At 39.1% G+C, this 19636-nt stretch overlaps 1 protein-coding gene across 1 annotated transcript in view; it reads right to left on the reverse strand.

The window, feature by feature from the left end:
* The window catches only part of slit3 (slit homolog 3 (Drosophila)), a 180327-nt gene that overhangs the window by 41298 nt on the left and 119393 nt on the right, over positions 1-19636 (reverse strand). The window contains exons 9-17 of the mRNA XM_065266536.2: positions 18509-18653; positions 16406-16477; positions 14582-14653; positions 11740-11811; positions 8835-8978; positions 8351-8514; positions 2965-3115; positions 899-973; positions 194-337 (exon numbers count right to left, since the gene is read on the reverse strand). Of these exons, the coding sequence (XP_065122608.1) occupies positions 194-337; positions 899-973; positions 2965-3115; positions 8351-8514; positions 8835-8978; positions 11740-11811; positions 14582-14653; positions 16406-16477; positions 18509-18653 (1039 nt within the window). The remainder of the gene's footprint in view (positions 1-193; positions 338-898; positions 974-2964; positions 3116-8350; positions 8515-8834; positions 8979-11739; positions 11812-14581; positions 14654-16405; positions 16478-18508; positions 18654-19636) is intronic.

The raw sequence follows: 19636 nt of genomic DNA on the forward strand, positions 1-19636 counted from the left end.
TTCAGCTTATACATTTATACTGTTTTTAATACTACATACAAATGTCCTGTATTTTCTGGTTGTATTCTTATAAAGGACTGAGAAATAATTATATATGATCATTAAACCATTGCAAAAAACAAATCTAATGTTGGTATGGTGCCCTAAGACTTTTGCACAGTATATATCTAAAAGATACCACAGTGATACTCACAATGTTTTGAGTCCACCCAAACCCTTGAACATCCGTCCGTTGACTGACTGCAGTTTGTTTCCTGTCAACAGCAGTTCCAAAACACCCGCGGCTCCATCAAACACCCCCTCACGGATGTCCCGCAGCTTATTGTTACTCAGATTTCTGCAGGGATGTAATGGAAGAAGACGTCAACTGCCATTGAGCCCTGATACACTGTACACTTCTCACAATGTCTCAAACACATCATTTATTACTTTGACAAATGACAGAAAGCACAGGCACTGCTACAGTGTAAATCCGTCGTTGTTTTGTCATCAGAAAGACTATATTTTGATTACATCCTAAACAGGGTTTATGATGATTCACAGGTTAATTTTAAATTGCGCTCCAGTAAAATATAAGGTCAGTCTGTTAGATCCACCCAATTTATAACTGTGCCCAATACTAAGCAATTTCATGCATGATAAATCGCTGCTTCTCCTCCTCAGCGAATGCCATTTTTTTCCCGTTCTTTGAGTGGGCCGCAAATATTGTCTGACAGTAAATCACTTCATGCTTTTGCCCATTAATATGGAATATTCCAGAACCTACTCTTTCCTGTTGTCTGTAGCATTCACTGCACATAAAGCTATTGACCTGAATGTCTCGAATACACCAGTGACATTCAACAGCCCAACCCTTTGGCTAAAAAAAATAAGGCTTGAGTAAAATATGTGTTCGTACATCTTGCGCAGGTTTGGGAGCTTCTTGAAGGCCCCTGAAACTTCCAGGACAGAGATTTCATTGTCGTTCAACCGTCTAGTATAAAAAAGAGAGATAGAGAGGTTAATAGTTTTGCAATGAGAAATGATCACTGAGACTGAAAGTCATGGCTTAAAGGCGGGGTGCATGATTTTTGAAAATCACTTTGGAAAAGGGAGTTGGGCCGAGTACCAAAACACTCTTGTAGCAAATCAACAGTATTGGGGTATGGTCGTGTTTGTTTAGGTAATTTCAAATTTCAACATTGGCTTTTAGAGATCATGCACCACGCCTTTAAGTTTCTTATTCAGGAGTCGGTGTATAGTAAATGTGACTCTCATAAACATTCAGTTTGCAAATAATAAAAGTATAGAAAGGGTAATGAGCTATCCAGATGAATGGAAATGGATAGAATGAGAACAATAAAAAAATCTGAAATTATTGTACACGGATTGTATACTATTTCACACAATGCAATGTGCAAAACCTGACCTTTAATTTTCAGTGCAACAAATAAATCAAATCTTATTTGGTATTTTTAATAGCCAACAGCACTGGTAGCATTCACCGTTAGAAAGATTTATCAATGCATACTTATTTCTTTAAATTATTAATGTTCATTATTAATGTTGTTGTCTTAAAGGGACACTTAACTAATTTTCCAGCTCCCCTAGAGTTAAACATTTGATTTTTACCGTTTTGGAATCCATTCAGCCAGTTTGGCGCTAGCACTTTTAGCATAGCTTAGCACAATCCATTGAATCTGATTAGACCATTAGCATCGCGCTCAAAAATGACCAAAGAGTTTCGGATTTTTCCTATTTTAAACTTGACTCTTCTGTAGCACATCGTGTACTAAGACCGACGGAAAATTAAAAGTTGCGATTTTCCAGGAATATATGGCTAGGACTATACTCTTATTCTGGCATAATATTCAAGGACTTTACTGCCGTACCATGGCTGCAGCATGCGCAATGATATTATGCAGTGACTGAAAATAGTCCCCAGCTATTGAAAGTTTCCAAAGGGACTATTTTCGGGCGTTTAAGTTTAAAATAGGAAAAATATCAAAACTCTTTGGTCATTTTTGAGCGCGATGCTAATGGTCTAATCAGATTCAATGCATCATGCTAAGCTATGCTAAAAGTGGTAGTTCCAGACCCAGAGATCGGCTAAATGGATTCCAAAACAGTAAAAATCTAATATTTAACTCTAGGAGAGCTAGAAAAAAGCTTATTTTCGAAAAAAGTGGAGTGTCCCTTTAATGGAACAGGTAATAGTGGAGTAGTAACAAAACATGAGGAGAAACTGGCCAAAGAACTCATTTTTTTCTCATAGGTGACGTCACATGCTATTTCAGTATAGCTATAAATGTTTAAATTCCTATTACTTTAAAGTATACTATGCTCTTAAAAATTCATCCAGTTTTCAGTATAAACGGCGCAGTAGGCATGTATGAGCCCAGTCAGACTAAGACTGACAAGGCTGGTGCATATAAGGTCTAGACGAGGTTAAGAGAGACTCTTCAAACATTAGAAAGAGCAGAGTATGGCAAATGCACCACGGCTGTCATTTTGCTTCCCCCCAGGGCAGATTTTCCCAGCGGGGCCTGCCATGGGAAAGCACATCAGACATAAAGTGCTGGTTCTTGGTTGCCAGTGTTCCCGCAAGAGCTCTATAAATAAGCAGCTGTGTGCTAGCGGGTGCAAGCTGTAGTCACTGAGCTGCAGAGAGACGGAGAGAACGAGAAAGTATGAGTGTGACAGATGACTCAAGTTGATGGGACTGCAGAGGAAAATCGTGATGTGTCCTCTACACATGAACTCAAGGGCAAACGCATTGTTGTCACCCTGACTACCACTGCCCAGGGAACACAGAGGCTGAGTGGTTAATGGCCTGGGAGAGGCTCCTGACATTCATTTACAATACGAGACCCTGAGAATAAGAGGACGCGAATGAGGTCTCTGAGATAAAGGGACACAGATAAAGAAAGACCACGTGAGATGTGAATGATTTTTGATGTTGGATCTGTCTGTGCGTGTTCTTACAGGTCAGTGGTGTGCTCGGGCAGGTGAGGGGGTATTTTGGTGAGTTTGAGGTTCGAGCAGTCCACCACAGTCCCTTCACACCGGCAGCGCTCGGGGCAAACCAGATCCTGGAAACACTCACCGCTCAGGCGACTGCGATAGTCCTCCGAACCTAACCGACACAGGAGACAAATAACAGAGAGACTATCAAACAGGTAGATCGGACATAAATATATATGAAGAGCTCAGATGCAGAAGCCATTGAACGTCACCTGTCAAAAATGAAATGATGCTAATGATCTTGATAATAAATGATTATGGATAATGAACCAGATGCTTTCAGAACGTATTATACTTCCTTCAAATACTTTGACTTAAAGGGACGTTCACATTATAATGATAACGATATCTATACCTATAAAAAATATAGTTTTAAAAAAAGTTCACACCACAACGATAACGATAAAGATGCATTTTTTTCCTACCTGATGAACGATAAAACATTGACAGCCAATCAAATCGCACACTTGCTGAGGTCTATAACATAAAATGACATCAAGTATCCAGCGCTGTTGCTGTGAAATTCATTACTTAATGCTTTTTCCTACCACACTAACTATGCCAAAAGGTAAGATATTAGATTACACAAACTATCAGATTTACTGTTTAGAGTTACGCAAAATGCAGCTTCTTATAAATGCGACAAGAACAGTATATTTACATATTCAGTGTCGTAAACAATTGCAAAAGTTTTATTAAAAGACATATCCAATATTAGTTAATGCCATTAAAGGCAAGTGCTTTGCGCGAGTGCTGCGTGGATGAGCGAATTAGCATAAATGTATTGTTATAATGTGGACCCTAATAAAGTTATAGTTATCGTTATAACTTAAACAACCCTTAACGCTTTCCCCACTAGCATTTTTTAAAAAGTTGCCTGTCAGCGGCAGCATTTTTTATGATTTTACACAAGTTTTCTTCTTTAAAGGAACAGTATGTAAGAAATATATATCAATTAATCATAAAATGGCCCTGAAATATCACTAGACATTAAGTAATCATTTTCATTTCAAATACTTATATCACTGACAACAGTGGTATGGCCAGGATATTACCATTTAAAGAATGGAGTTGCAGCCCTTAACCGATGTTTATGTTGTCATGTTGTGTATTGGCCATCAGTTGTGTGATTGCAATACAAGTTTTTGCCACAAGTTTTGTGATTGCAGTACCAGTTTTGGCCACAATCCTACATACTGTTCCTTTAAATATATAAAGAAACAATATATCAAATGAAAGAACAGAGCCCTTGCTTTTAAACAGCAACAACAAAAAAAGTTTTATCCTATCTTCATTGGTTCTCTTTTTATTACCTCTCAAATATGGGTAGGTTTCTTAAAAAAGAAACAAAAAGCTGAGAAAAGCTTGCATTTTGTTAAGAACTTTTGTTAGAGATCAGATTCAGAGAAATGATCAAACCACACACAAAGTTTTTACTGTTTTTGATTCAGTGGATGCTTTAGTGTTTTATAAGTTGTGTAAGAGTGCCACCTTGTGGATGATAGCGGAAATATGGATTGTTGTAAAAACTTGTCATTGGCAGGGAAGCAGTTTCTCTTAAAAAAGAAAATCCCGGCCTCATGCTATTTTAAAATACCGGTTTGTTGGCAGAATCCATTGAATAACCAACACCTCTAAGGCTACGTTTACACTGAAACAATTTGAAAAGAAAACATTATCACTTGTTGCGTTATCACTTTTTATTCCGCGTTAGACAAGCGTTTTGAGGGGGAAATCTTTGTGCATATGGTGATGCAAAAGTGTGTGATATTCGATGTAGTATGAACTCCAGGCAGCTAATTGGCAATGCACTGACACACAACAACACCAAGTCACGCGCCTGCGTACAACCTTCTTCCTTGTTCTCCCAGGTCTCGTCCAAAGCCGGCTGGTTTGCTTCCGACGAATTGGTACATCAACAATTTGATGGAGGTAATTAATGCGCCTTCTCTGATCAGTAATACTAGCTGTGAATATTTTGTACAACTGCTGGAAAGACTCGTTTATATTTATCCGAGTTGCTGTGGCAACTTGAAGGTCCGACCTATGGAAATAATCCAACATGTTTGTTGTTATTTTCCTGAACTGGCGCAAGCGACGAGAGCCACCGTGAGCAGATTTTTGCGTCTTTACCCTTTTGACGTCGTTTCACTTTGTTGTGTTTTTAAGCCCCAAAAACACCATCGGCGTGTAAAGGAAAGGCACATCCAATAAAATACTTTTACGTAGTCACCCTTGAGCGTTCTCGTGTAAACAGGCCCTGAGTGCACTAAACAAGAATTGAATGAACAATTGCACATGTACGTGAACAAGTTTTTACCCAATTAAATGAGGTTTACTGAATATATTAGAATATTGACCGAATTTTTGGACAGTGAAGATTAACTGGATACTTTTTGCATGTACTTAAAGTGTTTTGCTGCGAAAGAAAAAATTTAGGCATTTCAATTAATGGCTAATAACCTTGTCATTGTCAATAAAGTGAAATTACTGAACCTAAACATAAGAGCCTGATAAAAATGCTCATTTACAAGAAAAAAACTCAGACGCACTTAAAGGGTTTTGCATCCGAACTTCATATCTGGGTCTTATTTCATCAAAATGAGGCTTATTTTGGCATTACTGTGGCATTACCTTTATGAAAGTTAAAACGCAAAATGTAACATTTCACTGTAACATATTTTACTACATTACAGTAATGAGAATTTAATAAGAATCACCAGCGAATAATGGGAGTCCAAAGTAAAATGTCTGGGCATAAAGAGAATGCATTACAGTAATAGTGGGAAATGAGCAAAAACATGTAAACAGACCTAAAAATAAGCTTCATTTTCTTCATGTAACCTATAATTTCTTATTTTTTTCACATTTTGTGGTGAAATCCGAGGCATTTTTATGAGATTCACCCACACACTCGTAAGCAGAAATAAACACACAAATAAAACCAGTTTTTGGCACTCAACACAAACACACTGCCTCAAACAGACACCTGTATCCACATATTTACACACACACACACACACAGCCTCACTGTCTGTATTTCTTTAAAGATAATGTTGCTGGCGAGCGAGTGGTCAGGTATCGGGGGTCTGGCGCTAAGATGTGTTTTGACAGGAAAATACAGGCAGCTCCTGCGTAACGCGAGGTCCTGGCTGTCTGAGATAAGTCTGCTTTACATCACCCATCACTCGCCTGCCACTGTTTATCTTATTCTCACCATCTCTGCACAGCCGCCCTGATACCTCCAGCCAAAGACTTGCAGACTACAGAAGCGCCACAGATTTACAACTTTAGCCCTTTGAGACCCACACACGAAGGCGGAGAACATAACTAGAGCTCTTCACAAATGTTCTGTTGTTCCCGGGTTAAAGAATGCCACCTTCTCTCCTCGGTGCCACCACACATATCCCAGAATGCCATGCTGTGTGCGAGTGTGTCCAGCGATCCCTGGTGCTTGACGGAACCATGTGAGGCTTGTGTAGGCTGCGGCACATGGTTAGATCAAGCACAAGAGACAGCTGCACCAGAGGCCAGAGTGGAGGAGCGCAGCGGGGCGGAGAGAGGCGGGGAGGAAGAGGGAGCAGCCAGGACACAGCAGCCAGGAAGCCACCCAGAACTCTGGGCCACCATGCACACGGGCGGGGCGGGCCGTCCCCTTTTCTTCATCCGGGGACCACGGCCCACCGGGAACGCGGAGCCGGAAAAGACAAACAGAAAGACAGACTGGAAAGTCACACATATAAGACACAGCAGAGGTGAAAAGGAGTGGAGCAAAGCCCTCTACACAAACAAACCACACGAACACTTGTTAGGCCCTTGCAACCACTCACCGGGGGCCGGCGGCGTGTCTGGTGTTGCACTTGTTATTGCGCCGCTATACTGACGGAGTTTTAATGAGAACAATCTGCAGACTTCATAGCACGGAGCTGCCCGACTCCCACCGACCAATCCTGCGAATTTGGCCGTGTGTGGGGGCTTGTAAAGCTTCCTCTATAAAGCATCTTCATTGTGGTTCACAACAGTCAGCATTGTCCTATGAGCACTCTAAAACCTGGCAGTGTGTGAGAAGAACTGCTCCAGGCCAGAGTATGCCACACAGAAAACGCACACACACACACACACACACACACACACACACACACACACACACACACACACACACATACAAAAGAGGAATGCCGTTTTACAGCCGTGTGAAGCAACATGTGCTGTAAAGAGAAGAGACTGGTGTGCCAAACTTTATGCTATCAACATGACTCATCGGTTTTAGATTAGACTGCATCGGAACGGGCCAGCAGATTGACTGCGGACCAGACGGGCGGGCGGCAGTGACTGTGTTCTGGTTCATTCACTTGATTGATACCATTTCGGAAAGTGTCACCGAGTTTGTGCATCCCACTATGCCGACACCTTTGCAGCATTTTTTAGTTGTCCATGAAGTCCCTTTAAATCTTCGTCAAAAATGATTTAAATGATGACTTGATCAAAACTCCAACATAACTAATCACACTCAAAATAAAATCTTTGGTTTAAAAATATGCTAGCAAAGACTAGCCTGGCTAACACCAGAATAGTCTCATAGAGAATGAGACGTGGTCTAGGAACCCTATGCTCATTTTCTTATATTTGAGGCGTGGTTTACGAATGCCCAGAGGCGTTTATTGGGCGCTACGAATGTCTATCAAATGCGTCTGTACGTAGCTCATAGCCAATCGTTTCAATTATACCAGATGATGTATGTAGTGCGACATAAATTAAAACGTCAACAACTTATCGGGTACGTGTGCACACAGCTGAAAGCTATGCAACTAAACCGGTAGCTGTATATTGATATTGATAAGCAACACAATTTAGTGTCACCTTGACAACCACAGTACAGGCATAATGACAATATGATATTAATAAATACCACTTACCATTTATAAGTTAATTTTACTTTGTCGACGACGATGTCTAGCACGTTGGTCCTATAAAACTCCGTGGCTATCATCTCTTGCCATATCCAAACATCCTTCTTGGATATGAAATTGTTTAATGCCAAAAGTTGCTCTTTTTTTAAATAAACTTGCGTTTATTACTACTTCGAACACTATCTAAGGATGCATTGAAAAGTAACTTCGCGTCTGCTGCCATGTTGGATAAATAAAAACTGCTTTGGTGTGTCGCATAGACATCGTCATTGCCTTGCTGCCCCCTCACTGTTCTTTAATTGGTTCGCTATTTCAGGGGCAAAATTGGTCCATAGCTTCCATGCTAGACTTGCAGCTTGAACAAATTTGCGCGCAAGGCAGCATGGGGAAACCTTTTATTTCAGCAAATCTTTTAGTTCAACAGTGTGTACGTTTACCTGTGCAGCGAAACTTCTTGCCCTTGACCTGGCTGATGCGCTTGTTGGCGAGGCGGCGCGGGTGGCTGCATCGAGCTCCGCTGGTCTCAATCGGGTTGTCGAACAGGTAGTCGGCCAACCACTTTAGATGGCAATCGCACATGAATGGATTTTGAGCGAGGTGCCTGCGGAGATGAAAGTAATAACTCTGAAGGCTTAACTAGAATCAAGGGAGTCCACATAATCAAGTGATAATAACAATACGATTACTATGCATTCATAAGCTGTAGGTGGACATGCTGTTATAAAGTAAGGCCTTTCCGTTTCTTTAGTTCACATTTATCTCACTGCTTGTAATGGCGTTGTTGTTTTGGCTTCTGCTTGCAGTTAATTAATTGTGGGTGAAGTCGGTTCTGCTCAACAGTTGCTTAGATACTGGGGTCTTAGACCGAGCGTGGGTTTGAAGGATGGGGTGTTTACGTCCGTGTGTGTGTATGTAACTCACAGTGTTTTGATGGCACGCAGAGGGGTGAACAAGCCTTTACTGATGGTCTGAAGCTTGTTGTCATAGAGAGAGAGCAGGTTGAGGTTCTGCAGGTCTTTGAAGGTGTTCACTCGCAAACAGTTGATCTTGTTAGCGTTGAGAAGTCTGGAAAGAGCAAGCAATGTTTCATTTGGATTACTGCAAAATACTTCTTATAAGTGATGGATAAAAACATACACTTCTATATGAAAATGCACTTTTATGTTACTGTATAATGAAATGCAATACCAGTACCAATAAAAATGCATGCAAATACATCAAATGTCTGATAAGCACCCTGTGTCAAATGATGATGTATTACATCAGTGGACTTTTATTTAAGTTGTAATCTCTTTGGAGATTGCATGTTGTTGTTGTTGTTATACTGGAATGGGACACTCTATTAAACCTTTATGCCCCTGAGGCAGTGCACAGGCAAAGGGGATGTTTTCTATAGGCATTTAAAAAAGACTTAATACACAATAAGGTCTTTTTATTTCCACTCTTCCAGCCTGAGCGGAAAGTGCTGGTCTGTCTAAACGCTTTTATGTTTCGTTTTAGAGCCTCTAGCGGAGAGCCTGATGGTTGCAGTAAATTCACTAATCTGCCCTGTATCAGTACAGCCATGCAGTGCATAGATTTCACCGTGCCGCAATAGGGATATAAATCACAGTGTGGGATCCACAGTGTAAAAAAGCAAATGCTGGGATTTCGCAATAAAGACTTTACGTAGTGCAACCCACATATGTGAAAAACTAGTTATCTATCCCACAAGATATTAACAAATAGTAATTAAAGGAGCTGTATGTAGGTTTTTGATTGTACTAAAAACAAATATTATATATTTATATGTATCTGTTCACATCCGTTTCTCTGAAAAACAATGATGTTTTTTTTTAAATGTGTGTTTTGGTCTGTGTGATCCCACCCAATGCCAATTTACCCAATAGAGTATTCTGACAGCTCAGTTGCCAGATTTCACGGTTGCTTGAATGAGACTGCAATGGCCCATAAACGCGACTTCCGGTGGACGCAACCTTTGAAATGAGCCGCAGATTTAAAATCCACATTTGTAATTTTACACAAATTTTACAAAAAACATCGCAAACATAAAAATTAGCTTTTCACATCTGTTGCCCTCCTGTACATGCCTGGCAACCCGAGAAAAAACGTCTCCAATATTTCAAATTTAGACTGCGTTACGTTGTGATTTGCCTGAATACCTCTGATGCCAGAAATATGACGCTCCTTACCATGTTTGAAAGATTCGCTCACAATGCAATGCTAACAGGAGTTAACTTACAGGCTGTGAGTCTGAAGCGGGAGGAATTATGAGTATGTCGGTCTTGTCTACCTCACCAATCCCAGAAAGTAAACTTTTGCTTACAATCCGTGTGTTTGTTGTAGTCCAAAAAAACAGATTTACATAGGAGACGATAACTTGCATCATTGTTTACATTATCGTTAACATGTACTAATACACACTTACACACCAAAGGAAATGAATTGTGAAATAAAATCGTGAATTGGACCATAGGTGCTCTTTAAATTTAGCATTTTATAACAGTAGTATTTCTCTGTCTAAATGAACCAGTTTACTAAAACTTCTTTTATTAGACTTAAATAATTTCAATGATACATATAAAAGTTGGAGAAGGCTTTTCAGATTAATACCTCATGTAAAGATGTGTTAGTGATACACTATGATATTAAAAATAACAATGTATCAATTCACTGCACCACTACTTGCTGGAAAAAGTAGCTTATTTATGGGTAAAAATACTGGTGGAAAGTCACTAGCATTAGGGTTGGGTTGGGTTTAGGCTGAGTTTCTCACAAACAATGCAAATTAATGCAAATACTAAACAATAAATCACAAAAACATTCAGCACAGATTAAAATATATAGATGTTATTCATTTAAGTTACTTCTTACGAATTTTAATAAAGCTCCGGTGATTGTATCTGATGTCAATTCCTGGAGTATTCAGTTGCTGAGTTTATCGCCTTCACTCCTGACATCATTTTTCAGTTTCTCTCTGACTTACTGATACCCACACAACTATCATATAGCCCACGTGACAAATGACTAGCACAGTGTTGTGCTTAACTATTGAATGTCATTGTTACAAGGTTTTGTCTTGAAGCAAATGCAGCAAGCGGTGAGTAAATTAATGCCATACACAACAAAAAAGACTGCAATAGTTTTGCGAAACAGCTAGAATGCCCTGAGGTTTTTCTCTGAAAAGGCCTTATTAAGAAAATCCATTAGGGAGGAACTCTAATTGTGGGAAAACAGGTAATTTGTGTCATTATGGGAGTTGACAGCGAAAACATGGGCCGGGTCGCTCAGGTAAATTTGAGGCTGTTAGATACATAATAACAGGTGATGTGAGCTTATTTATGTGCATGCACTATCCATGTGTACGCAAAGAACGCCCATAAGTTTTACCAAAAAATCATTACTACAACCATTAGAGCACAGATTCAACTCAATTTAGCCATTAAGTACAGGAATTATGTTTTAGCGATGTTTCCCATCTACACAAATTGAAGTAGGTGTGAGGGATACGTTTGGCAATCAGGTCCAATTTACATGCTAATAATGCTCCCTAGAGGAAGCGAGAATAAAACTTGGTGCAACTTTCACCGTAAACAGAACACGCTCTGTTTTCTTCTGTTTGAGGTTGACTGCATTTTATGAGGAAAGGGGGTGAAATGTTTTACCTCCCACAACCCACCGAGCAGGACTGTAGCACAGCAGTGTTACAGTACTGTATCCTCATTGTGGAGGACATGAACACATATATTCACACGTACACTTGCACACACAGAGTACATTATCTTCTTGACATTGCAGGTTAGTGAGTCATGTATGCGGCACTCACAGCAGTTGCAGGGAGACCAGACCATCGAACAGTCCTTTGGGGATCTCTGCGATTTTGTTTCCGTACAGGACCCTGCAGACACACACAGATGCAATGTTAAAGAGAGAAATCATTTCATCATCTGTTTTCACCCCTGAATGCTGTTTTTGTTAGAAAAAAGGGTTAATGTAAATCATTCCAATTATATAAATAACGTAATGCAAAAAAAGTTTATAGTGATGACTGTAAAGCTCAAAAATGGATAACAATAAACCATAAAAGTAGTCCATATGACTTATAACTTAGAAGCTGTTCTGAACAGATCACTTAAGTTAAAGAAAACGCTTAGGTAGCGTGCACACGGTGGCCGTCATATTTTTTTAATGGAAGCGCTACGCGTTTCCAAAAAGCCAGCAGCTGGCGGGTTTTGTCAGTGCTGAGCGCTGGTGCTTGCCGAAAATTAAAAAATTATTCAACTTTCAGTGAAAAGCTCAGCTCATCAATGCCACGCCTCACTCGGCCGTCCAATCACAGTGGAGAAGGGGCGGGATAAACATTACAAAAACCAACCGGCGCACCGTTCAACGACTGATAAACAAAGCAGAAGTATCATAGCAACCAAAGCGCTCAGCTGGAAAAAAGCTGGTAGTACTTTTTGTATTTTGTAGGTATGTTTTATGGTCAATATTTCTGTCACTGTTAAGAGCTCTCAAAACTGCTGTGTGTGTGTGTATATATATATATATATATATATATATATATATATATTTGTAGATATCTTATAGAGCTTTGTACATGTTTGAACATGAAGGTATCTATCTATTCGATCATTTTTGGTTGCTTGGATTAAGCGGTTTTGTAAGAGTGTAATATTGCTATGGTGATCTACTGAGTAATAGTTTTTAATCACTGTTTACATTGTTATTATGGCACAACTTTTATTTTGATTGTTGTTTCATACTATGTATGTGGGTGTATATACAGAGAGATGTGTGTATATTTTTGACATATATTTTGTATTTACACTGTGTTTGTGAGTCCGAGCTACTCAATCACCTTTGTCATGTGACTTGTCAGGTGACCCATAGTGGGTATATGTATGGGTCACCATACATATACCCACTATATACCCATTATGTGTTTTATTGTTGAAGTCTAAAGAAGGGCGGTAGCCCGAAACGTTAATTCGGTGATTAAATAAAATAACATATTTTTTGGGTGAGTTCAGTGTCCGGATTCCTTTTTTTGTCTTATTTAGTAGGCGTCCGCCTGCCATTTTTAGCCGCCTTTAAAAGCTTTGGTGTGCACACCCTCTTAAGCTAGAAGTATAGTTTTGTATTTACGCATACGTGAGGCTCCTCGTTCAGCGCGTGATGCAAATTACGTCATCATAATTGTACGCGAGCACTGTACGAGCACTGCTGTATTTTTGGTAACCACATACATTGTACACGTAGGTCGAGCATGTGCGTACAGGAGAATGTAGTATGTAGCCCCGGAGATGCATTGCATTTTGTCGCAATGCGCATGCGTCGAACGTCTTTGTAAACGTACGGGTAAAATAAACTATGCTTTGCATACTGCGCGCGTACGTTGGCATACACGTAAAAAACAAACTATAGCCTACTTTGGGATTTAGTGACAATTCTCTTATTTTACATGTATCTTACAATTTAGGGTTATTCTAACGTCCCCAAGAATTTAAAAGTGACAATTCTTAGTTTTTTTTAAATATTACACTATTCATTTTATCCGTCTGGGTATTTTTTTTTAAATGATGTATCCTCATAAACTTTAATTAAAATCTGAAAACGTACTTCTGCCGTCTTGTGGTGATTCTTCTCTGATGATGTCAGTTTGACAGCATGGGTGGAGCATCTGTTAACCCCGCCCCCTTCCAACTGTCTCTCTGCTTAATTTCTGAATGAAATGCCTACTTTTTTATATCCAGTCAATTCACAGTGGAAAACAGAAGCCACGTCTGCTATTTTTCTAGTGTGATATTCCAATTTACTCGGAAATATGGACGTTTTCACGGAAGTAAAGTTGATTTCTGGGTTATGGGGACTTGCAACAGAGCCCAGGCATTTGAAAGCCATAAGGAAGCTCAGATTTAAAACACCTGTTAATAAGTATGTGAGCCCTAAAGGTTCTTTAAACATTTTTTAACGTCAATTTAAGTCTAATTTTGTGTGTCACAAAAAATGATAGAACAGTGGTTTGGCACAACATTAGGAAGGGTGAGTAAATAAAGACACAGCTCTCATTTTAAAGACTTCAAGCCACAGTGTCTCAGTATGTGTGATCCATGTGCAACTCATCAAGAGTCTTAACACATTTTTATTTCTAAGCAAACATGCGCTTGCGTGTCATCTTGTGTGTCCCGCTTTTTTCGCATTCCCTGCGAGAGTGCAGCCCATCTTTCTCGTCTCATCTGTCTCTTTAATCACACAGTGTGTGTAAATGAGCTCTGTCTCATGTACAGCTGTGTGGGCCGGACCCAGGGCTATAGATCTGACCAAATTAATATGCACACGCACAGTCCTCTGTCTCTTTCTGACTTGTTGAGGTGATTTAAATGAAAGTCCTCCCCTGTGTTCATGCCGTTGCAGATGTCAGCAAACACACACACGCACACACATACAAAGACAGACAATGGCCGTCTCCTCTCTGTCAGGCGCCTGATTTATTCGACAGTCACCCTGTCATCTGACTGTCTACATTTATGCAAACCTATTATCTTCAGCGTTACTTAGAATTGAGAAATGTATTAGTATGCATCTCGCGTGTATGAAATGTGATATATGTCATCTGTGAAATCTTCACGTGTGTCTGTGTGTCTGAGAAATGATGGGAGACTTACAGTGAAGTGAGGGAACGAAGGCCGCTAAACGCATCTTCCGCAATCTCGGAAATCTGATTCTTGCTCAGGTCTCTGAAACAACATCAATCATAGAGAAAAATAGTCATATTGTCAGACAAAACCATCACTATACTGATTTAACGCTTGACAGAATGTGAACATTTTATATATACCTAACAAATTACAATATTGAGGAGGCTAACATACAAAACTGACTCATTAGTATCTAATTCTAATGTTGGGTGTCATAAATTGTAAAATTTCCCAATTATTGGATTTGAATCGTGTTATTGGAAAAGCTGTTATATTGGACTGGTTGGTTGCGGAAACAGCACACATACGAATTCGATTATTTTCACTTGAATTAAAAAAATTCTTGAATGTTATTCTCATAAAGTGTTGTTTTGTTAACGTTAACGGATGCCCAAAAGCATGAGCTCCTCATATCAAGTCACAGGTGCCAAAAAATGAAAAGTACAATAACATCTGAATTCAAGTGTATAATATAATTTCACTCATCCTTGTGCAGTTTGACATTCTTCTTGAAACTGCTGTACAGTATATGTTTTGAACTCTTCAACCCAATTTTATTCAGTGTTTGACAGGAGCCTGCAGCTAGTGTACAGCAATTGCATATAGTAGCTTGGGTAAAGTGTTAAAATATCTGAAGCATAATGCATTATGGACCCGAAAATGAAAGTCAGTGATTGAGCATGGTTGTCGTGTCTAATGTATATTATGTCCAGATCAGGGGTGCCCAAACTCGGTCCTAGAGGCCCGGTGTCCTGCAGTGTTTAGCTCTAACCTGCCTGGAAATTTCTAGTATGTCTAAGAAGTCCTCAATTAGCTGTTTCAGGTGTGTTTGATTGGGGTTGGAGCAAAACATTGGCCCTGTCCCAAATGGCACACTCCGTCCTTGTGTACTTCCTCAGAGTCCACACTTTGATGACATCATGTAGTGCAGACCTTAGGGACGCTTGACGTGAGTCCATGAGGGTGCACACGGAGTCGTATTTTGGGACAGACTCGAGTATCGTGCCGGAAATAGGAAGAGAATTTGCCCATCAGTGTGAACTCCTCCCATCCGTCATCTGATTGCTCTTTCGCAAGAACTTCTGGTTTGGAAAGTGCAAGAAGCCTGCAGCAGTGCGGGGTTCACCGAAGACCACATCAAGGGTTCAAAGGGGGCGATGATGAGCACACTTCAGAGCGTAAAAATGACGGATGGGACACCCTACGGACTCGCAGACTATTTAAGCACGCGCAATTTAAGGCCACAAGACCGAAAATCCACATGAAGTGCGCCATTTGGGACAGGGCCTCTGCAGGACACCAATCATCCACACTGCAAGAAATAACTTTCTTCATATTATTGTCTTATTTTAAGCACAAATATCTAAAACTTCTTAAATCAAGATTTATTTTCTTGAGAAAAATGACCTAAGAAAATAAGTCTAGTTTTAACACAAAAAACATACAATTTAAGTGAATTTGTGCTTAAAACAAGCTAAAAGTTTGCCAATGGGGTAAGAAAAAAACTTTGTTCTTAAACACTTAATTCAAGAAAAATTAATTCACTTAAATTTATATTTTTTGTCTAAAATCTAGACTTATATTCTTGGGTCATGTTGCTCATCAAGAATAAACATCAGATATTTGTACTGAAAACAAGACAAAAATATGAAGAAAGTCATTTTTTGCAGTGGAGGACTGAATTTGGGCACCCTTGGTCCAGGTATTATATTCCAGTATCCAGTCAGAAAATAACCTTTTACTTATACAATGTATGTATACTATGGTAAAAACAGAAAAGTTTATGCTTACATTCTCTTCAGTTTCTTGTATGTGGAGAACGCTCCTGCGGGGACGCTCTTGATCATGTTCTGCTCCAGACGGCTACATAGAAAAAGATGATGTTTCGTTACACGATACTGACTTTCCATTGTGCTAGAAATTTTACATAATAAAATACTTAAAAAATATGGCACAGAGCATACAACTAAACAATATAATTTTCCCATACTTTAGGTGTTTTGTAACTGTACATTTACCATACCCGAAATTACTGTACACAAATCTACTGATAGTATCATATCTCAAACTTTAAAAGTATGTGAGAAGGGTTATGTGTGACCCTGGACCACAAAACTAGTCATAGGGGTCAATATTTTGAAATTGAGATTTATTAATGTATAAATAAGCTTTCCATTGATTTATGGTTTGTTAGGATAGGACAATATTTGGCCGAGATGCAACAAACTGACAATTTGGAATCTGAGTGTGCAAAATAAAATCAAAATATTGAGAATGTTGTTCAAATGAAGTCCTTAGCAACACATATTACTACTGATAAATAAGTTTTTTACATAATTACTGTAGGAAATTTAACAAATATCTCCATGAAACATGATCTTTACATAATATCCTATACATGTTTTGCATTATAAATCATACACTGTATTTTTGGCTTTTGCTACAAATAAACCTGTGCTACTTATGACAAACAAACAAAAAAGATTTATAGCCTCAGGACAGAGTGAAATCATTCTTCTCGAAATCTTTCATTAATTTATGTACTGGTGCTTTACAGAACCCTAAAACCAATAAAAAGTTTAATAAAATGTTTGTTATTGTTCAAGAATGATCCTGCAGATTGTTTGCTTCCCAAGCAACACAGAAACGAATATAGGATGAATTGTATTCCTTAAATGCAGTTTTGATTAAAAAAAATTATTTGGATAAAAATATCACTTTGCAATAAAAATGCAATAAATAATATGATATGCAACACGTTAATGCTTTAAGTTTGCAACATCATTTTAAATTAAAATGAACTTTAATTAAAAAAGTTTCACATTCTTACTGGGCAAAGAAAGCATTATGCTCTAAGTCTCACTAGTCTCTATGCTATCTGCATTGACATAAAACTTTGACTATAGAGTACATACATTTTTAAAGTTTTAAAATCATTAAGTTATTGCAAACCACTGCGATATGCATACAAAATCCGACATATCTCGCAGCTCTAATTCCTATGCTAAGAGCCATTGAATAACATCGTGTAGCTGGCAGTCAAGAGGGCCACATAGAAAGCTGTCCAATGGTTTACGACCAGCCCGTACGTTGAATGTTCGATTTGTGTTTTGGCTCACTGGGATAAAACCGCACTGAAAACAACTCCCTTTGGAAACGAGCACATCCCTACCAAATGTTCCAGGTTATACATCATTTCATTAGCCCAATTTGTTTTGGGACATGGGTTTGGTTGGACTAATGTGACCTAGCTTGCATATCCATTTATTATGCAAAGGTCATACACTATTGACATAACAACAACGGCAAGGAACAGCACATATCAAGGCAATTACCTGCCTGTCCTTAAGGGGAAACAAGGATGTTGGAATCAATATGGATACTAAATACTCTGACCAAGACAATATGAGTGTTCTCCAAAAAGTCAGAGAATATTCAATCAGCCTCACGTAAGACATATACTTGATAAACTGCATATTTAATAAATAAAAAGTCTTATTTAAAATCAGATCACCTCAGCTGGAAGGTCTTAAGGGGAAGATCTGCACTACACCAATGGGAATTAAACTTAAACCTCAGTATACAGGAACTTGCCTTATTCTGATCTCTGACTGCCGTCTAACTGCTTTAAGCCCACAGACAGGTGGGTAAACTTCCAGCAAAACCCAGCCAGATCTATCTGCAGATGCGGCACAACGTTCATGAGCACACTAATGAGGGAGCAAGACTGCACTGCTAATGGCCTTTGTTACATGACAGGTGTAAAAAGGCTGATCAGCACACGGAGGACCCCAGCAGTAAGTACTCATCATCACAAAAGCAGATTTTACACAGCATGACAGCCAAAAACTGAGAATAGGAAAAGTGTTATTTTAAGGAGGGTAGAATCCATACATTTCCACAATTCCTTCAGGCAGATTGGCAGGAATCTCAGTCAAGCCTTTTCTCCGGCAGTCTACAATGTTGTTGTTGCAGGTGCAGGCGGCGGGGCAGACGGATGCCTGGGGAGCACATGACCTTGGCTCTGATTGAGCAGGACCTGGGGAAGAGAAAAGATGGAAAAATAACAGATTGTGAGGTAAATTGACTAAAGACAACACAAGATTTAATGGCAGAAGCGAGCAAATGGAGAACACAGGAACGCATTCTTTCCGACTGTACATACTGTAACCGTTATGAAGCCTCAATTCAGGACTACGAAGATGAAGTTGGCAATAACAGCACGATTCAAAAGCGGTGAAAATTATTTTGAATACAGTACATAATCAGCAAGAACAAGCTCCCTGTTGTTTTATTGTCTTCCTTTGCAGCTTAATTAAGAAACAGTTTTTCGTGCAGTGCGCTTTGTATTTGCACTGTAGGATATTCATCAGCTGTTTAATCCGAGGGAGGGGGCTTCATAAACAGAAAGTGAAAGTGAACTTTTTACAGATGAAACCCAAAGGTCCATTAAGGATCATAGTGTATACTGTGGGTTAATAAAACAACACAATGAAAAAGCCCTAAGAGCAAGCCGATCCTAGACTTCGGGGGGCCCTAAGCAACTTTGTGAGGGGGCCCTGTCAGCACATTCATAAAAACTCATTAACTGCCCTTAAGAAAATTAACCATGGTTTTTCTACAGTTTAAAACAAAAACCCATGCTTACTGTAGTAAAACCATGGTTACCACAAAATAACCATGGTTTTGCTAATAGTAATCAATACACAAAAAAATCATGGTTACTACTCTTTTACCACAAAAAACATGATTCATTTTCGTAAGGGTTAATTTTTTTTTTGAAAATATGCTAATTTTCGAGCTCCCTAAAGTTAAACATTTGATTTTTACCATTTTGGAACCCATTCAGCTGATCTACGGGTCTGGCGCTACCACATTTAGCATAGCTTAGCATAATCCATTAAATCTGATTAGACTATTAGCATCGCGCTCAAAAATAACCAAAGACTTTTGATATTTTTTCTATTTAAAACTTGACTCTTCTGTAGTTACATTGTGTACTAAGACAGACGGAAAATTAAA

Source organism: Paramisgurnus dabryanus, chromosome 16 (assembly GCF_030506205.2).
Source record: "Paramisgurnus dabryanus chromosome 16, PD_genome_1.1, whole genome shotgun sequence".
NCBI lineage: Eukaryota > Metazoa > Chordata > Actinopteri > Cypriniformes > Cobitidae > Paramisgurnus > Paramisgurnus dabryanus.